General features: G+C 45.0%; 1 protein-coding gene across 1 annotated transcript in view; it reads right to left on the bottom strand.

Annotated features, from left to right (window-relative positions):
- Nucleotides 1-355: 355 nt before the first annotated feature.
- The window catches only part of PDGFRA (platelet derived growth factor receptor alpha), a gene marked incomplete at its 3' end in the record, with an annotated part of 43,077 nt that continues 28,802 nt past the window's right edge, over nucleotides 356-14,630 (bottom strand). The window contains exons 17-23 of the mRNA XM_079714782.1: nucleotides 12,252-12,367; nucleotides 11,768-11,890; nucleotides 10,493-10,604; nucleotides 9,135-9,234; nucleotides 8,917-9,022; nucleotides 7,190-7,431; nucleotides 356-503 (exon numbers count right to left, since the gene is read on the bottom strand). Of these exons, the coding sequence (XP_079570908.1) occupies nucleotides 356-503; nucleotides 7,190-7,431; nucleotides 8,917-9,022; nucleotides 9,135-9,234; nucleotides 10,493-10,604; nucleotides 11,768-11,890; nucleotides 12,252-12,367 (947 nt within the window). The remainder of the gene's footprint in view (nucleotides 504-7,189; nucleotides 7,432-8,916; nucleotides 9,023-9,134; nucleotides 9,235-10,492; nucleotides 10,605-11,767; nucleotides 11,891-12,251; nucleotides 12,368-14,630) is intronic.

Below are 14,630 nucleotides of genomic sequence, written 5' to 3'. Positions count from 1 at the left end.
AATATTACAATGCTGGAGTTTTGTTGCAGTAAAAGTTGTGTACGTTGGAATCTCACCAATGCCCCTGAATCGCAAAGTTTGTCTCCTGTGGCCCGTTATTTCCTTGTCCATCTACCTCCATACTTCACATGCCAATGAGATGCTACTGAAGCATTGCCAGAGGCCACAACAAAAGAGTTCATTTCAGAATATCCCATTCATTCGTATTTAGAAGGCTCCCTGAGGCCCTTGGCTGGGAACTTCTCTTTACACATCATCCAAGTCCTCCCCTCAAACTTTGCATTGCAGTAAAGTGGTTTTCTTAAAAGGATCCAAGTTGGTTCCAGGAGTGGAAGGTCCCCCCTGAATCTGCCAGTTACAGGAAGCTGTCTTCCACCAGGTCCGAGGAGTCTATGCCAATGTCGTCCATCATGTCGATGTCCTCAATGGTCTCATCCTCTCTCTTGATGAAGGTAGAACTGCTGGAACCTGTCTCAATGGCACTCTCTTCAGAGGTCTGCGAGCTGGGGAAGGGAAAGAATAGAAAAGATCACAGTCAGACCAACTAGACCACGGGGGCATTTCCAAGGTGGCCCTCCAAAGGCAAAGGAGCTCTTCCTGCAACATCCTTTGGCATTCAAACCCAGGCTACCCAGCCGGGCAAGATTTTGCCACCAAGCCAGATGCAGCCCCCATCACACTGCAGTGGGCCATACGGGAAACCCAGATCCACAGGTCATCTCCACACTTCAGCTTCCCTTCTCTTCTGCCAGATCTTCCACCAAAGTTGCTAACAAGCTGTGACAATTTCTATTTTCCCTACTCAACCCCAGTGGAAGAGAAAAGAAGCAATGCCCAATCAAAAGGCCTGGGGAAGAAAAAGCAGAGGGATGAAATTGGGGCAAAGTGCAGCCGGGTCAGTCACTTGCTAGCCCTGAAAGCTCCTGAACGTCCAAACTGTGATCTCAGGGTTTCACCCCACGCCCCAGGAATGCCCTCCTTCCCCTCCTCTTACATCCAATCCCCCCTTGAATCCTAAAGGCCCAGGTGAAGGCTCTTTACTTACTAGAGTAGTGTCTGAGAAGGGAGTTCTAGAGTCAGAAAGCCTTAGATCTGGAATGGTCCACAACTTACCAGCTGTGGGACTTCACACAAGTCCCTTAACCTCCTGAACTTGTTCCCTTGCCTATAAAATGAGATGACAACAGTGCCTGACAATATTCCTGTTTGTCAGGGAGATTAAATACAGCAGTAAGGCAATAACCATACAGCACTGAGCAGAGTGCCTAGCACATAATAAGTGCTCGATAAATGTTAGTTATGATTATTGTTGCTGTTATCCAAGCTCTGAATTTGAATAGGGCCTGGATATTAGATGATATCAAGGAATAGTTGTCAATTTTCTCATGTGTGGTCATGCTATTATGGTTATGTAGGAGAGTCTCCTTATTCTTAGGAGATGTGTGCTGGAATTTCAAATGATTTTGTTTCAAGTGACTTAGCAAGAAAGAAAAGTATGAGTGTATGTTTGTGATACACACAACACCTACCATATATATGTATATTATATATAGAATATATAGGTAAAGCAAATGTGATACAGTGTTAACAACAGCTAAATCTAAGTGGTAGATATATTCTTACAATTTTTCTGGACACTTAAAATTTTTCACAAAAATTTTTAGAAAATATTCTCTAGAGTCTCCAGACTGTCACTATTGCCTGTCTTCCCTTCTCTGAACTCTTACTGTCTTACTGTTATGCTGCCCTGTGTTGCTAAATTTGTATGTATCTCTTTTAGCTCCAAGCAGATTATCACCTGCTGATAGGCAGGACCATGGCTTCACCTCCTCATGGCTGCAGCACCGTGCTACAAACACAGCATAGAAACCATACCATCAGCTGGGTGGCCACATGACGGAGTCTCACACATGCATGCCAAAAAAGAGGCTCTCACTCTTTTCCTGCCTCTCTCCCCTCCTTTCCATATCAGTTTCCAAGCAGAGAACCAAGCCTGGCCAATAGAAGCCCATGGGAAGCAGTCTGCTACCCTCCACCATGGGGTCCCTGTGGCCCAGAGAGCTCTTAGAACCTATGGGGCTACTGGACTGAGTTCCCCTTCATAACCCTCCAGATTGGGCCCTTCCTTAAGACTGAGCTTTTGCTCAGTTCCTAGTCTGTATTCCACCTTCCCTCCCCACTTATACCCTGGTCCTACAGCCTCACTGTGAACCCTAGTCCACTTGGCTGGTCTTAATAACCATCTAGTCCTGGCAGCCTCTCTCCCCAGGAGGCCAAACCCAGTTCCTGGGACCTTGGCCAATGGCTGGACTGTGGGCACAGAAGCTAGCTTCCACCAAGACTCAGCACCACATCATCCTTGCTGCTCATCAGGCTTCACGGACGGGGGATCCTAATGCTGATGACTGGGCTTATTTCTGGTTCCCAAGCCACAGTGCTCATCTTGTAGCCCACAGTCCAGCCCAACTGACTCCTGATAGGCTCTGACCTAGCATCCCCAAGTCCTCTACAGCAAGGCCCTTTCTTCCTCAGGCCCACTCGCCTCCCAAGGCCAAGCATCCTGAGCCTGAGGAGGGTGTTCCATGAGACCACCATGCTCACTCCTGCCTGCCTACACCCAGAGCATCCCAGATCTGGGATTCCCCATCTTTTATGGGCTGAATTGTATCCCACCAAATTCATATGTTGAAGCCCCAACCCGCAATGTGACAAATGTGGAGACAGGGCCTTTAAGGAGGTAATTAAGGTTAAACAAAGTCATAAGGATGGGGCCCTAGCCCAGTAGGATTGGTGTCCTTATAAGAAGAGACACCAGAGATGCACACACAGAAAAAGCCCATGTGAGGACACAGCAAGAAGGTGGCCATGTGCAAGCCAAGGAGAGAGGCCTTGGGAGAAACCAAACCTGCCAACACCTTGATCTTGAACTTCCAGCTTCCAGAACTGTGAGAAATTCCTGTTGTTCAAGCCCCTTGGTCTGTGGTACTGTGTTAAGGCAACACAAGCTAGGACACTCACCATCTTAGCCCACCTGTTAGGGCCACAGTCTCACTGACCTAGTGTAATCATTTGGGACATACTTTGTGTGATTCAGAGAAGACCAAATGTATTGCCCTTACATAAGTTCCAGTTTTCTAATACAACAACTACCTACCAACTAGAATTGCTCTCTCTGTGGAATACATGTCAAATTCTGAAGTCCAGCCTTGTGTACCCCTAGAACAGTTCTTGGCACCTTTCTTATGTTATTTATCCCAAAGTGATTTTCTAACTTTATTTAGAAGCAGAACCCTTTTTTACAGTTGAAATATTCAGGGCCCTCAAACACAAAGTAACCAAATGGATGACAGATCTGGGATATAGCGAGCGCTCCAAGACCCACTGTTCAACCTTCTTCCCACCCCGAAAAGTTCTACAAAAACTACCCAAAACTTGGAGAAACACTGTTTGCTAAAGGAACATAAACACATTTAAAAATTGTTCTGAGCAGAGGATAAACAGAAAGGTAAGTCAGACAGCCCACTTTTCCCCATCTCCAAATCTCATCTCAAAAACAAACAAACAAAAACTATACTTTTAAAATTACCTGGTGCATACACATAAACAAGGGCTGTCTATATCTTATACCTAAATTGGTTGAGAGAGGTCACAATTATAAGCCTCCAAAATAATAATGTCATGTGCTTCTGCCTAAATATTTATATGTATTCAACTGAATGAGAAAGAGACAGCAATATCCTGAATGAAGAGAGAGACAGAGAAACTCATAAGCAACTTGGACCTTGAACCTGGGGCCACTATCACCACCTACCTTCTCCTGCCTCTGTCCAAGGGTTATGCAAAGAGAGCAAGGAAGTGAGGCATGGCCCCTCCACCTGGACCATACAAACCAATGGTTCTAGTGCTGGCTGTGCATTAGCATCACGTTGGTAATAAATTAATGGGTCTAGGTATGATCACCAGTGGCTGCTATTGTCACAAAAAGAGACAACGGTACAGCATGCACCTCCTGTACACAGCATCATCTTTGAAGCACACTTACCAAAAATCTACAGAGTCAGATCAAGCCTCTAGACTAACTACCAATTTCCAACAAATATAGGAGACAGAAGCATATGATAAAACTCACAACAGTAATGCAAGCAGCAAAATTCTGAATGTGGGAACTCTATAGGCAAATGCTCTGGTTTTTACACAAACAATATGCAAGGGGGCTAAAAGAGGCAGAACGAACTTACAGAGCTCTATCAACCAAAGTCAATGTGTGACTCTTATTTGGGTCTTGAACAGAACAAACTAAATGTAAAATAATATTTATGAGAGAATCAAGGAAATTTGAACACTGACTGGATATCTGATGCTTTTAACTATTTATTGTCAATTTGGGGGGTGAAATAATGGTACTGTAGTTATTTTTAATAACTATAGTTATTTTTTAAAATAGAGCCCTTATCTTTTTGAGATGTATGCTGAAATATTATGGATGAAATGATATGATGTCTAGGATCTGCTTCAAAATAATCCAGAGGGAAGTGGTAGAGGAGGAGTAGATATGGCCATGCAAGCAGACGGGTCATGGGTTCATCAACACTGAAGTTGAGTGGTGGGTACCCGACAGTTCACTATACTGTTTGAATTATGCACGTTAGAAATCTTCCATAAGACAAAGTTAGAAAGAAAGAAAGAACAAATCAGCCAGAGAGTGCTTGTGCCTCACTCCCAGAGATTATCATTTGTTGGTCTGGGTGAGGCTTGTATAGCAGTAGTTATCAAATCTCCCCAGGCGGTTCCAACTTGCAGCTAGGGTTTAAAACCGCTGATGGGGACTTCCCTGGTGGCGCAGTGGTTAAGAATCCGCCTGCCATTGCTGGGAACATGGGTTTGAGCCCTGGGCGGGGAAGATCCCACATGCCGCAGAGCAACTAAGCCTGTGCGCCACAACTACTGAAACCCGCATGCCTAGAGCCCATGCTCCGCAACGAGAGAAGCCACCACAATGAGAAGCCCATGCACCACAATGAAGAGTAGCCCCCACTCTCCACAATTAGAGAAATCACAGGCACAGCAACAAAGACCCAACATAGCATGAATGAATGAATGAATAAATGAAACCACTGATGTAGCGTCAAATAGCCCAGTACAGCCTGCCTCTCAACTTTCTCCTCGGTTTGAATTAAGAAACTAAATAAGAAAACAGTAAGAAGGATTTATCTGGCGGTCCAGTGGTTAAGACTCCAAGCTTCCACTGCAGGGGATGTGGGTTACACCCCTGGTCATGGAACTAAGATCCCACAAGATCCCACCCACATGCTGTGGGGCCAAAAAAGAAAAGAAAAAAAAAAACAGCAAGAGAGGCTTATATTATTTCAGTAATCATAGTTGCTGTGTCAGTTTGATCAAATTACTTGAGGACTTAGGTCAAAGGTTCTCCATCAGGGAAACATGTCCCTTCCTGCCCTAGACCTCCACAAGCTCCAGGGAGCAAATATAGGCGGTACACTCTTTGACACTGGTCTAAGCAATATTTTTTTTGGATCTGTCTCCTCAGCCAAGAGCAACAACAACAAAAATAAACAAATGGGACCTGATCAAACATTTTGCACAGCAAAGGAAACCAATAACAAAATGAAAAGGGAACCTACTGAATGAGAGAAGGTATTTGTAAACAATATGTCTGATAAGGGATTAATAACCAAAATACATAAAGAACTCATACAACTCAATATCAAAAAACCCCAAACAATCCAATTAAAAATTGGGCAGAGGACCTGAATAGGCATTTTTCCAAAGAAGGCATACAGATGGTCAACAGGCACATGAAAAGATGCTCAACATCACTAATAATCAGGGAAATGCAAATCAAAACCACAATGAGATATCATCTCATGCCTGTCAGAATGGCTATCATCAAAAAGACAAGAAATAGGGCTTCCCTGGTGGCTCAGTGGTTAAGAATCTGCCTGCCAATGCAGGGGACATGGGTTCGAGCCCTGGCCCAGGAAGATCCCACATGCCGCGGAGCAACTAAGCCCGTGAGCCACAACTACTGAGCCCATGTGCCACAGCTACTGAAGCCCACACACCTAGAGCCCGTGCTCCGCAACAGGGGAAGCCACCTCAATGAGAAGCCCTCGCACCACAGTGAAGAGTGGCTCCCGCTCGCCGCAACTAGAGAAAGCCCGCGCACAGCAACAAAGACGCAACACAGCCAAAAATAAATAAATAAATAAAATAAAATTAATAAATTAAAAAAAAAGGACAAGAAATAACAAGTGGTGGTGAGGATGTGGAAAAAAGAAAACCCTAGTACATTGTTAGTGGGAATGTAAATTGGTGCAACCACTATGGAAAAAAATATGGAGTTTCCTCAAAAAATTAAAAATAGAACTACCATACGACGCAGCAGTTCCACTTCTCGGTATTTATCCAAAGAAGATGAAAACACTAATTCGGAAAGATACATGCACCCCAGTGTTCTTAACAGCATTATTTACAATAGCCATGATATGGAAGCAACCTAAGTGCCCATCAACCGACGAATGGATAAGGAAGATACGGTATATATACACAATGAAATACTCAGCCATAAAAAAGAATGAAATCTTGCCATTTGTGACAACATGAATGGACCTGGAGGGTGTTATACTTATTGAAATGAGTCAGAGACAAATACTGTATGTTTTCACGTATATGTGGAAACTAAAAAAAAAAAAAAATTAACAAACAAAACAAAAACAGACTCACAGAGAACAAACTAGTGGTTACCAGAGGGGAGAAGGGCAAAGTAGGTGAATGGGATTAAAAGGTACAAACTACCAGTTATAAAATAAATAAATCACAGGGATGTAATATACAGCACATATAGGGAAATAATCTACAATTTATAATAACTTTATATGGTGTATAATCTATAAAAATATCAGATCACCATGTTGTACACTTGACACTAATATAATACTGTAAGCCAACTGTATTTGAGTAAACTAAAAAAAATAAAATAAAAAATTAAAGAATCATCTGGGAAGCATTTTCAAAACTAAACAGACCCCTGGGGGTTCTGCCACTGGCTCCCCCAGGACAGATTCAGCACCAGGAGGGCCTCACAATGGGGCAATGGCTCCTCCCCTTCAGGTGCACTGGGGGAGGGGAGGGGAGAGAGCTCGGCGGGAAGCTGAGGTCCTGTGTCTACCTGTGTCTGTTCCTTTTGCCCAGGTCTTCCTCTTCAGGAACAGGATCGATGTCAGGCAGAGGGATGATGTAGCCACTGTCCGCGCTCAGCCTCTGCTCGTCGAGGCCACCCTCCCAGTCCTTCAGTTTGTCCTCCTCGTTTTTGTAGGTGACGCCAATGTACGCATTGTCGGAGTCCACGCGCATACGTGCCACGGCGGGATGGTCACTCTTCAGGAAGTCCAGGTGGATCTTTTCATAACTCTGCAAATGTTCATTTCACATAGTTATTCAAGGGTTACTGATAGAACTGCAAAAAAGGACACAGATGCTCAGAACTTACTATTTTTTAAACTGTTGACAACTGAAGGAGAGTCAGGTGTTAACTGTTCCCCAGAGATGTGTAACATGAAGAAAGGGCCACCAGTGGCAGAGATATCCTGCTGGTGGTCTTGAGATACCAAGAACCCCTTCTCAGTCAGTAGCTACAACTGTGCCCCCATATGCACACACTCCCTTCTCTGGGACTAGCATGGACCCTTCTGGTCCCCATCACACAGTCTCTCCAGGGCTTGGATGGGTCTCAATAAGAGGTGAATAGGGCTTCCACTGGGAGCACCATACCAGAAGTCTTCCTGATCCCCAAACACTAGAGAAATTTAATTCAAAACTTAGGGACCATTGATTTTAAAAAGACCCCATTTTCAACAATAGTTCCAGTCTGTTCCCATCAACACAATTTCACCAACCAGAGTGTCTCTGACTTTCCTATCGTTAATTTCCTTCCTTCCTTCTGCCTCACTTATGGCAGTTGTAATGGGCAGTGAGATAATCGATAAACAAAAGTATTTAACTTCCAGTTCAGCTAACACTGCTCTTCCTTGAGAAGAAGGAAAAGAAGCAATAAGTATGGAAAACCTACATGGTGACTGAATCTAAGAAATTGAGTTTATTACACAAGTGTGTCTGGGTTTCCTTCTCAGCATCTCAGCAAAAATTTGTTTCATTCATTACCGTATCCTGCTTGGTTCCATGAAATTATATTTGTTCCTTTGAACAATGCCTCCTATTCCACAAAAAACCAGCTGGAGCCACAGATAACAGCTGAGGTTGTTCCTTCCAGTCAGCTGGTAAAAGCCAATGTCGCATGGACTTAAGTACATTCAAATTAGCGATTTAATGGCTGTGGGTGCTCTGAGACTTCTAACTGCACAGTAGCTTCAGATAGTCAAACATATGCAGAATGAAGTGCTTACAGGTGTTGCACACTTAGGATGAAAGGGAGCCGTGCAGGAAGAGGAGGGTTTCTACTCATCATTGCTACCAAGGGCCCGGGGAGCACTCCCTGAAGCCCCGGCCACTGGATCACACGATCTTTTTCCTCCTTTGACAATGCTCCTTTAAACTAGTGTTGAACAGTACTGCTCTCCTGTGTAATGACCAGCTGTTGTCTCCTCCCTTTGCCCATTCCTTTCCACTCACCCACCTTTTTTTTTTTTTTTTTTCTCACGATACGCGGGCCTCTCACTGTTGTGGCCTCTCCCGCTGTGGAGCACAGGCTCCGGAAGCGCAAGCTCCGGACGCGCAGGCTCAGCGGCCATGGCTCACGGGCCCAGCCACTCCCCGGCATGTGGGATCCTCCCAGACCGGGGCACGAACCCGTGTCCCCTGCATTGGCAGGCAGACTCTCAACCACTGCACCACCAGGGAAGCCCCTCCACTCACTCATCTTAAGAGGCTCAGACAAACCTTTTTATATTGTCCAGGCAGCAGATTCTCCACAATCTCACTCAGGTGGTAAAAGGAGGGTCTCTTCTCTGGCTCACTGTTCCAGCACTTCACCATGATCTCGTAGCTGGAGAAGCACAGGACTCACAGTGGGCACGGGGAGGAACGTCAGGGCACCCCCTACCCCCATAGACCCACTGGGCATGAACATAGGCCCACGGGATAGCAAGGGGGCTCACACTTCACTGGTGGCGTGGTCGGGCTTGGCCATCCGGTACCCACTCTTGATCTTATTGTAGAAAGTAGAATCCACCATCATGCCAGGGTAGGGTGTGCCACCTGAGGACCCAAGAAGAAAATGACCAGGACTGACGGGTGTGTGGTACACTGTTGAAACACTTGGCACCTTTAGAAAATGTTTGGGGATCCCCGCCTTGAAGTATCGGTTCTTCCAAAGAAATTAAGTGTTATCATCTGCTTGATTTCACAGCCTTGCCCAAATCTTAAAGTTAACCAGGACTTCTAGGTTGATCAAGTCCAGACACCCTAGGCAAAAATTCTCCATGCCTAGAAAAAGCACAAAAGTGTTTTTCAATGTTTCTGACTACTGGATCTATGAATACAAAGCAAAAGAGAAAAGCCAGAGAAATTCTGAATCACTGAGGCCAAAAAAGTCATTTTCATCAGAAATGTTCAAATAATTAAGGCAGAAGTCTTGAAATGTCTAGGTAATTCTCTGTTTGTAACAGAATACGAGACTCAGTTAAGCCACACACTTGGATGATCCACAGTGACATCTATGGAGGGGTGAACTAGGAACGAAAAAGGAGAACAGGCAGGGAAAGCCCTTTACTGTCACATCAGGACAATAGTGGATTCATGAAACATTTCACATTTTTGTGGCCAAGGCCAGGTCAAGTTTAGTTTCCTTCCAAAACTACTCCAGGACTCCTCTGTTCTCTGAGCTTCCATTACAATTTTAAATCAGGACCACACAGCTTATCATTAAATGTGTAAGTTTCCTCTCCCCAGATGAACTGTCTGGAAGTCAGGGGCGTGAATCACCCCCTAGCAGGGCCCTCACCTGGTAGCTCGGGGCACCTGTGTTCTTCAGTAACCGGTACCTGACTTACTGAATGACTAGAAGGTTTCTCTCCTCCAGAATGATGACCAGGAAGGGAGTCACCATTCCCCTGCCCTCACTGCACTACTTTCACTGAGTGTCTATCACCATGAGGTGAGGGAGGGTGAATCCCCACTGGTGAACCCACTTAACCCAGAGTCCAAGGTGAAGAAGCAGCGGGTGAGTCGATGTCATCAGGAGCATTTCCAGTAGGAGACAGTCCCTCTGATGTAGCTCAAAGGAGAAGTGGGGGCAAAGGCCAGGGGTGAGGGCACAGTTCCCCAAGACCCCTTCTCGGTCTGCTCGGACACACGCTAGCCATCGTAAGTGCACAACATGTGAATCGGCTGCAGTGCACTTGACCCACACTAGGTATCTTAACATTGTTTACATCCTGGAGCTTGGAAAACACAGCATCTCCCTTTCAGTGTTGTTCCAGAACAACCCAAACAAGCAGAGATGTCAGGCCCATACCGAGGGAAAAGATCTCCCAGAGCAGAATGCCGTAAGACCAGACGTCGCTCAGTGTGGTGTAGAGGTTGTCGAAGATGCTCTCAGGAGCCATCCACTTCACCGGGAGAAAGGTCTGCAGGGAAGTGGGGAGGATGTTAAACCCAGCATATGCAGCTATGATCTACAGCAGCAGGAATAGAAAGGGGTTCTCTCTGGGCTAATAGCTTGCACTGGCAACCTTGCCCCACAGGAGTGTCTCTTTAGTTCACTTCTGTACTCTCAGCACTCAGAAGAGTGCCTGGCACCTAGTGGGTGCTCAGTACTTATTTAATGAATGATGGATGGTCACTGCTGCCTCTTACACCCTTCCAAGGAATAACATGCCAAGATATTTAATCCTGAATTTTTACTCCAAAAGCGTGAGCCCTGAATGGACCTGTCCCCTATTTTCAGGTCTTCCTAGGAACAAAATTAAGAACCGACCTAGTGACCTGAGAGCCAATCACATTTTTTTTTCTTTTTTTTTTGCGGTACATGGGCCTCTCACCGTTGTGGCCTCTCCCGTTGCGGAGCACAGGCTCCGGACGCTCAGGCTCAGCAGCCATGGCTCACGGGCCCAGCCGCTCTGCGGCATGTGGGATCTTCCCGGACCAGGGCTCAAACCCGTGTCCCCTGCATCGGCAGGCGGACTCTCAACCACCGCGCCACCAGGGAAGCCCGCCAATTACATTTTTGAACTATAAGAAATAGTGGGGAGAAGGTTCAAGTGTAGGACAGAAAGACTATCTTTAAGGAAACTGTGCCTCTAAGATGTATTAACTCAAATGGTTTTAACAGTTTAGGGGTCATAGACACCATTTGAAAATTTAATAAAAGAGGTGCTCTCCTCGGAAATAAATGCACAACTTACGTATTAATAACTAACACTTACAGGCTGCTTTGTATGTGCCAGGCACTGTCCTAAGCATTTTACATGAATCCAGTGATCTAATACTCTGCAGCAACTCAGGGGATAGGTACTAATGTCACTTCCCTGATACAGATAGGGAAACCGAGGTACTGAAAGGCCAAGTAACTTGCCCTAAGTCCCCACACTAGTAGGTGCTGGAGATGGTGCTCACACCCAGGGAGTCTGTCTGTAGAGCCTGTGCTTTTCATACTGACCCCTGGAGCCCATTCATGAATGTCATGGACTCTGTGTTAAAAATCTGGGCACTGAATGACTGGAAGCAAAACCTGCTTTCAGAGATGCAAGTGAGGGAGGGCGAGCACGCCAAACAAGGTGAGAGCACGTACGCTGCCTTTTGACACGTAGTTCGAATCATGCATGATGTCTCTGGCCAGGCCAAAGTCACAGATCTTCACGATTTTCCCTTGCGCCAGAAGGACGTTGCGAGCGGCCAGGTCCCGGTGGACACACTGCGCAGAAAGGGAAGAAATGACGGAGAGTGTCAATCCACCTGCGCTAGACAGCATCACCCCTGCAAGACTGGCCGCTTCATGGGGGTGCTTGGAGCTGCCTGGCACACAGCCTCAGGCAGGCTGTCCTGGCATAAAGAGCTCCCCTCTCTCAGGCTCTCATCCCAGTCCCTCCCGAGAGGGACAAAGCTCTGGAGAAAAGTAGACACCTGATCCTGTTGGATGCCCCGCTCTGCTTTGGGGATGAGGAAGAGAGAAGCAACCATTGTTACAGACTTCTCCACGATCTCCCTTCCACGTTCACCTTGCTCAGATCTGTGGCCTGAGTCTAAATAAGTCTCTGTCCCCTGAATACACTTACATTTTTTGAAGCCAAAAACTCCATTCCTCGGGCAACTTGATAGGTAAAGCTCAACAAATCCAACAAAGTAAGGCCTTCTGAGTTATCATCCGAAAGGAGGTTTTTGACTTCGGAGTCTGCAGGAAAGGAATTAAGTGTGTTGGTGCTGGCAGACAGCATGAAACATCACCCACCTTGATACTCCCGAAGGGCGGGGCCCCTCGTCAGACTGCAGAGGCTTGTCCAAAGAACACACTTAAGATCATTTTGTTATAGTTTCTAAACCTCACAGGTGGGTGTGTAAAATATGCAAAAGTGCTCTCTTTAAAAAGAAATACATCTGTAGAAACATATACCTGGTTTAAATATATATATAAGTATATATGATTCCATAAGGACCAGTATCATGTGTTCTCACACATATTTTGTTGTTTGCCTCCCAAATTTCTTTTTTCAACCTTAGTTAGCAAATCACCTCAGCCACTTTAAACACACACACACACACACACACACACACACACACACACAAATCTTCTGTGAGGAATGTACACGAGGGCTCTTTGAAAAAGCAGCTTCTAGGAATTGCTTTTTTTTCTTTTTAAAGCCACCTTCATAGTACTTGGCTTACTTTGTGAATAAAATTAGCCACCAGTCCAACTAGAGGTAGCGATCTTAAAGGTCAGTGCCAAAGACTTTGCACGTAGTTCCCTTTCTTTGTAACTTGTCCACTTTCCCCAGTTGGTCCCCTCTGGAAGGGTCCCAGGGTTTTCGAGGAAGCAGGCAATCTAGGCCAGCAGCTCTCAGCACTTTTTGAAAAAGTTCAGGCATGTGAAGAGTAGCTGCAGCCCTTCACATTTTTTCCAGCCAGAAAGCAATGGTCTGCCTGCCAACTGGGCCTGGGCTGAGCATGAATCAGGTTCCCCTGACATCTAGAGCCACGTCCAGCCTGGGAAGCAACGTAAACTATTTTTAACAATACAGGAGGGGAGAGGAAGGACTGGTTCCGACAAGTCTCACTGGCTAATCTTTTTAAAGGGCTTGGAAGTTTACCCAGTTGGCAATGACATGTGAATGGACCTTGGAGCTGCAGGAGTGGAAAATATTATTCTGTACTGCGCTTTGCAAAACAAGCACATTCTTTTTTTAATGACTGTACCTTTCACTTAAGAACCCTGAAAGCATCCAGAGTACATTAATGATTTTCAAAACAATTTCCATGACAGCTCAACACTTTTTTGCAGAGACCAACGGGAAGTCTCAGACCCAATAATACAAGATTATGGAACAAGGCATCGTCAGATGTATCTAGCAGCCTCCTCCAAACTCCAAGCCTGTGATGAGAGTAGAAGCCTGGAAGGACCACCCCCCAGCAGATGTGGGGTGGTCCATCTGCTATGGGCATCAGCTAGGCTCCCTGGAGTTTACAAACCAATTCAACCCTGCCACATGCTCATCTACTTTGAAAACAAACAGATCTTCCTTCAAACAACATTCAGTAGAAAAACCCGACACCCGTGTCAGAAAGTATAACCTCAAATTGTCCACTTTCCAGTTTCTATCACAAACTGGATATTAGCAAAGCTAAAAACAAGGGCTATTGAACTCACAGATATTCGAGATTTATATAATTAAATTAAAAAAAATAATATTAGGAACCAATATAAGATTGCCAGCTTTTAATTTTTCCAAGTAAGGGTACTGAGAAAAAACATCAACTACCACCATACTTTCATTTAAAGAAGAAGAAGAAAAAAAAAAAGTAATGTTAACACCAAAAAATGAATACCATTATGTCAGAATAAACAATTCTTTAAAATGACTACATTTTAAATTTATTTATTTATTATTATTATTATTTTGCGGTACGCGGGCCTCTCACTGTTGTGCCCTCTCCCGTTGCGGAGCACAGGCTCCGGACGCGCAGGCTCAGCGGCCATGGCTCACGGGCCCAGCCACTCCGTGGCATGTGGGATCCTCCCAGACCGGGGCACGAACCCACGTCCCCTGCATCGGCAGGCGGACTCTCAACCACTGCGCCACCAGGGAAGCCCCGACTACATTTTAAAATGTACATTACAGGGATATAATGTACAACATGATCAATATAATTAACACTGCTGTATATTATATATGAAAGTTAAGAGAGTAAATAGAATTCTCATCACAAGGAAAACAATTTTTTTCTTTTATTTTGCATCTGTGTGAGATAATGGATGTTCACTAAACTTATTGTGGTAATCATTTCATGATGTGTGTAAGTCAAATCATTATGCTGTGCAACTTAAACTTACACAGTCCTGTATATCAATTATATCTCAATAAAACTGGACAAAAAGATAAAATTAATAAAATAAAATAATTACATTTAAAGTCTGAAAAATGTATTACACTAGGTCTATC

This window comes from Hyperoodon ampullatus, assembly GCF_949752795.1.
Source record: "Hyperoodon ampullatus genome assembly, chromosome: 1".
Lineage (NCBI taxonomy): Eukaryota > Metazoa > Chordata > Mammalia > Artiodactyla > Ziphiidae > Hyperoodon > Hyperoodon ampullatus.
The sequence above is the reverse complement of the archived record's forward strand: the minus strand, read 5'-3'. Positions and strand labels throughout refer to the sequence as shown.